Raw genomic sequence first — 5786 nt, forward strand, 5'->3', positions numbered from 1 at the left:
GATTACAATAGTTTATGGTAGATATATTAAAGATTCGTATACATGGACGTAATAAACTATGGACAGATCATTTCGTATAGTACTTGAAGCAAATACCCTAAATAATACTCTACTCTGCTCAGTATTATACTAGACCTACGTTTGCTATTTCACTTTAACTACTAAGTTAAAGCGAGAGGTCGGACTACACTGTGATCTGATTTCTCGCTCTCACTCAGTAGTCGAAGTGAGATAGCGATAAGAAGGTATGGTCTATACTCTATACTGTGGGTCTATACTCCATAGAGTATATTCATGGGTGTTATTGTCACAGATTGTTTTTTTTTTTGTGTTTTTGACTTTTGTGAATTCGTCATTGTATTTTTCACAACATTGAAAATTTTATCAGATTTTTCTATTTCATGCTCTCTCAAATTACGAAGTAAATACTTGCTGTTGCATTTTATTGGAAGAAGTAATTGTTTTCAACATGACAGAAAAATACAACACCAAATGTCCTGGTGTAAAACGCCTTATGCGAGAGGCTATGGAATTGGCAGAGGCCACTGAAGAATATTGTGCAAGACCCCTTGAAGATAATTTATTCGAGTGGCACTTTACTGTACGTGGCCCGAGGGGAACCGATTTCGAGGGTGGCATATACCACGGCAGGATATTGTTGCCGAAAGAGTATCCTATGCATCCTCCTCATATTATATTATTGACTCCAAACGGCAGGTTTGAAATTAATAAGAAAATTTGCTTATCTATTTCTGGTCATCATCCGGAGACCTGGCAGCCATCCTGGTCAATACGAACAGCTCTGTTGGCGCTAATCGCTTTTATGCCTACGCCAGCTGAAGGGACTATTGGATCACTAGATTACACTCCATCTGAAAGAATAGCCCTTGCAAAGAAATCTACTGGTTGGGTATGTCCACAGTGCGGCGATATTACAGCTCTTTTGTCTTCGACTGCTGCACAGCCACCAACAGAGGAGGAGCAGACTGTGCTCAACCAGATAGCGTTTAAAGGTGAGGAGGAGCAAGCAACAAAACCTCCAGTGGAGCCTGTTCCTGAACCCCAGAATGCACAGTTCACACCACAGGTGTTGGAGTCATCTGATTCTGCTACTAGTTTCTTGGATCAATTAACAGAAATTCTTGTGGCACTTCTAGTAGGTGCAATAGGAATATTTGTATACAGGCGTTGGAATGCTTACGCTGTCACTGACTCTGAATTGTAGATAAATAATGTATTAAGATGTGTATTTTAAGTTATATAAGTTAAAATTTATTAGTCATGGGATTGTAACTAAAATGATCAATATTCTTACTAAATTTTTTACTTTTTGGTAAAACATCTAATCTGTTTATAATATATCTACATACAATTACCTGGACTGACAGTATACTTATTGATATACAATAAGTATTATGTATGTCTATTTCATCATTGTAGTGTTTTTTAATTATATTGATTCATTTTGACTTTGTGCCTTAATTATGAGGATTTAATTATCTCTTGAGGCATATAATTTACAAAATATGTAAACATCATCACATTTTCATTTAGTAGATGAAATTTTTATTTATTTAAAAATTAATGTAGCTTTTATAAAACAACCTATAGATGATAGAATGATTAAATTGCATTTCTTTAGTTATAAAAATTGGCATATTCATAGAGTATATTTACTGTTTATTAGGACAACCAAAAATTTAATGAAAAAGCAAAATAAATTCATATTTTAAGTCTTGTTTTTTTGTTTTAAATAATAATAGTTTATGTAAAATAATTACTAGAGTATATTAATAGACATTCCAAGAGCTTAGCTTTGAACATTTAAATTTTTGGTGACCATTTAAATGTAATACAACACCTAGGTGTAGATTCACATATTTCATTTTATAAAAATTGCTGTGCTTGTGTAAAATAAAATTTGTAAATTAAAGATTCTAATACTTGTTTCATTATCTTCAAATATAAGGGGCCTGTCTGTGCAGGCGATAAACTATTGTCCATGGAGGACAATGATTCAAATGAGTGATTATAAACTGTATCGCATAATGCACACAATTGAATAATGTGTATGGTGAAAAATCGTAGTAAAACTATCCAACTGTGGACGGACATTAGTCTCTCGTTTGCGCAGGCTCTAAGGAAAGTTTAAAACAATAATAATATTTTGTTAAGTTTATTTAAGAAAAAAAATAAATATCAACTAGTCAGAAAAAATAAGTATCTTATTTCTATTTATATGAAACAGTTTAAAGTATAAGTGACTTCCACCACTAAAATGTGCTCAAATCTGATGTTATTGCTTTATGCATATTTTTACCACAATATAAAGAACTATTAAATATTTAAATTAAATCTGCTACATTCATAGGCATTTCGTCAATTTGTGTTGAGTAGTACTGTTCAATGTCTCTCAGGATCCTTATATCATCAGACTTGACAAAGTTGATGGCTACACCCTTGCGTCCAAAACGACCCGAGCGACCAATCCTGTGAATATACAATTCACGATTGTTGGGCAAGTCATAGTTGATCACTAAAGACACTTGCTGTACATCTATTCCCCTGGCCCATACATCTGTTGTGATCAGTACTCGACTGCAAATAAAACAATTTACATTAGTTGTATTGTGGTCCAGTTATACCAACAAATTAAATATTGTTATGGGTCTATTAAAAGTGACAGCTAGGATTTTTTTCTTTATGATGAGGAAAAAAAATCCCAGGTGATTATCAACTTATTACTACACATATGCTTTCAGTTAATAGAAAATATAAGAATTACCTTTGCCCTGATCTAAACTCCTTCATGATATTATCTCTCTCCTTCTGTGGCATGTCACCATGCATGGAGCTCACTGTGAAGTTTGCTTCTTGCATCTTCTGGGTGAGCCAGTCTACCTTTCTTTTAGTGTTACAGAAGATCACAGCTTGAGTGATTGTCAGAGTGTCATACAAGTCACAGAGTGTGTCAAATTTCCACTCCTCACGCTCAACAGCAACAAAGAACTGTTTGATACCTTCCAGTGTCAACTCATCACTGAAAATAAAATATGTTTAATGTTAAATCAATCTCATAAAAATAATCTTTAATGGAAATAACAACACATTACAAAATAATATCACTATCCATATTATAAATGTGTCACTATGTAAGATCAATCATTTTGACAAATGCTCATTTTGTGAAGAATGGAGCCACAGATCGAATTTTTGCATGGGTATAGTTAAAAACTTGGAAATTGACATAAGCTACATTTTATCCCAGAAAATTAAATCAAATTAGTTTCCACAGGATTTCTAAAAACTTAATCCATGCAGATAAAGTTGTGGGCATTAGCTAGTCTGCCATCCTAACAAAGAGTGCAATAAGTCGAGTTTTTGGGCAAATTGACTTAAGACCATATCCGTAATCAGGAAAATGAGCTCTATATTTTCGCCTTAGAAGTCTTTTTTGTACCTTCAGTAGTTTCGGTTCTGTTGGTTATCAAAACTGCAATATGTAATATTACGATTTGTAAGTAGCTAATCATAACCGCGAATATCTCGAAAGTAGTCGAAACCTAGTTATTGCTCTCTTCGTTAGGATGGCAGTAGTTTACTATGTATTAGATGATACATCCTAGCTTTTTCTAGGATGGCCTTTGGTAATGTATAGGAATCTTCATACAATCACTAAGGTTTTCACAGTTTGTTTTAAAACATCTAACCTCAAATCAAAGGCTATTGCTAAAATGGTAAAGTAAACTTCCTTAAGTTTTAGACCATGCTAGGACAACCTAGATTAATATTTACCGTTTGACAAGAATCCTAATAGGATCTGTCATAAACTTTGAAGTCATTTCAAGTATCTCATGGGGCAACGTAGCAGAGATTAGCACAACTTGAGTTGCAGGTGGCAGGTATCTGTAGACATCATAGATCTGCTCCTTAAATCCCTTGTTCAACATCTCATCTGCCTCATCCAGTACTAACATTTTGATTGATCTGGTACGCAGCACACGCCTCCTTATCATGTCTGAAAAGTTATTTTTACTGTGTAGAAGATCATAGAATATTAGGCATGTACAGTATTATTACTTTTATAAGTTACACCAATGTATCTGTGCAGAAATCTTATTTTTGAGTGATATGAAAATATCTCAGCCAACTCAGTTGCTCAGAGTTTTGTACATCTGAATTATGAGAGAGATAGCATGAGTCTCTGTCATTCTTATGGTTAGAATCTAATGACAAGTAATAAGGTCTGTACTTCATTGGTGTACATTCAATTTTTGTTGGTGTTAAGTTGTGCTATTCACAAACAAATTTTACTGATGCAACTTATGAAAGTCAACTTCGTTAGGATTTTAGTAATAGTATATCATCAGAACATAAATTGAGAATAGCAATCAGCTCTACATACTGTTATTTTATTTATTTTGTATCCTGTACCAAATATATAAAAATTGTTACACATTTTTTTTTATTTGCTGCAAAATTGTTAATAATACATTATCAGGTCAGGTATTCCTCGGTTGAACTTGTATTTCATAAGGAATTTCAATTAAAAAGTGTGCTTGATGGATATGATTCTATTCTATCAAGCAGATTTTTTATTTGAAAAAATTATAGCAGCCCAACTTGAATTGAAATACTACTACAATAATATTCATTTAAATTCTTTTGACACAATACTACTCAGGAAAATGAAATCAACAAAATTGCTTACCAAAAACACGTCCAGGGGTCCCAGAAACAACATGCTGACCATAATCCAACTTCCTTATATCCTCGCCAAGGTTTGTGCCTCCAATACAAGCATGACACTGAACATTCATGAAGTCACCTAATGCAAGGATGACCTTTTGAATCTGTGTTGCCAATTCTCTGGTTGGTGACAACACTAACACTTGAGTTTCACGGAGAGTTGTATCCAAAGACTGCAAAATCGATATTGAAAAGGTAGCCGTTTTACCGGTACCAGATTGTGCTTGGGCGATCACGTCTCGACCTTTAACAATAGGTTGAATACTCCTTTGCTGGATAGCTGACGGCTTTTCAAAACCTATAAAAAAATTAATTAGTCTCAGATCTCATGTTATATGATAGGTACGGATATGATTTCTAACAGTGAATTACTTACCGTAAGTGTAAATTCCTCTCAATAACTCATCGCGGAGTCCCATAGAATCAAATGTTGGGATGACTTCCACATCTTCGCTGGTGTCGAATTCAACGTTCGACAAATCTTCCGATATTATTTTTCGATTAAATGAGACTTCCGATGCCGTCATCTTCCTCCCTTCGTGTAAAGAGTTTTAGGCAGGCAAAACTTTCTAAAACAATGACTAAAACCGTGTCAAGAGAATATTATTTGCACGCAACGCAGTTCGGCAAGGTGGCCCAGGAAACTCGACCAATATTCGTCGAACTTTATTGTTAAGTTAACAAATTAGTAATAGCAGTAATGTTAGAGAATTATGTGGATCAAATGAAGCGTGGTTTGTCAGTTTTACAAACTCAGATCGGTTTGGAAATCATTGTAAATCATCACATTCACAAGAAACACTCGGCTTCGAAAATATGTTGGAAAACAATATGGCGTCACACCCACAGACACATAGACCACAAAAAATTCATAGACAAGGTTTTTTTTTAAACTTGCTTTACGGCTCTGAGCTCTAGCTTTTTTTGGCAACTACACTCTCGTTTATTTCGTAGTGCCTCGCTCTTGCTCGCCAAACATGTGAATATTCCAGTTCCTTTTAAAATAACTATAAGCATTAATAATAATGAATGTTTGT

At 34.2% G+C, this 5786-nt stretch overlaps 2 protein-coding genes across 2 annotated transcripts; one reads left to right on the forward strand and one right to left on the reverse strand.

Annotated features, from left to right (window-relative positions):
* Positions 1 to 317: 317 nt before the first annotated feature.
* LOC123874758 (ubiquitin-conjugating enzyme E2 J1-like) lies at positions 318 to 1941 on the forward strand. Its single transcript, XM_045920249.1, has one exon. It carries the CDS (start codon positions 470 to 472, stop codon positions 1223 to 1225), a length of 756 nt encoding a protein of 251 aa, XP_045776205.1. The 5' UTR covers positions 318 to 469; the 3' UTR covers positions 1226 to 1941.
* Positions 1733 to 5596, reverse strand: LOC123874757 (eukaryotic initiation factor 4A-III). Its single transcript, XM_045920248.1, has 5 exons — positions 5126 to 5596; positions 4712 to 5047; positions 3796 to 4018; positions 2786 to 3040; positions 1733 to 2598 (listed from the first exon to the last, which is right to left on the reverse strand). Exons 1-5 carry the CDS (start codon positions 5274 to 5276, stop codon positions 2346 to 2348), a joined length of 1218 nt encoding a protein of 405 aa, XP_045776204.1. The 5' UTR covers positions 5277 to 5596; the 3' UTR covers positions 1733 to 2345.
* Positions 5597 to 5786: the final 190 nt, after the last annotated feature.

Source organism: Maniola jurtina, chromosome 19 (assembly GCF_905333055.1).
Source record: "Maniola jurtina chromosome 19, ilManJurt1.1, whole genome shotgun sequence".
In the NCBI taxonomy this organism is placed as follows: domain Eukaryota; kingdom Metazoa; phylum Arthropoda; class Insecta; order Lepidoptera; family Nymphalidae; genus Maniola; species Maniola jurtina.

Bases quoted from the DNA above. Each gene is read 5' to 3' on its own strand.
- LOC123874758 (XM_045920249.1), top strand. From the start codon at position 470: ATGACAGAAAAATACAACACCAAATGTCCTGGTGTAAAACGCCTTATG.
- LOC123874757 (XM_045920248.1), bottom strand. From the start codon at position 5,276: ATGACGGCATCGGAAGTCTCATTTAATCGAAAAATAATATCGGAAGAT. The intron at 3,041-3,795 runs GTAAATATTAAT...TTTTATTTTCAG, and splicing joins ATTAGGATTCTTGTCAAACG to TGATGAGTTGACACTGGAAG. The intron at 2,599-2,785 runs GTAATTCTTATA...TTTTATTTGCAG, and splicing joins GAGTTTAGATCAGGGCAAAG to TCGAGTACTGATCACAACAG.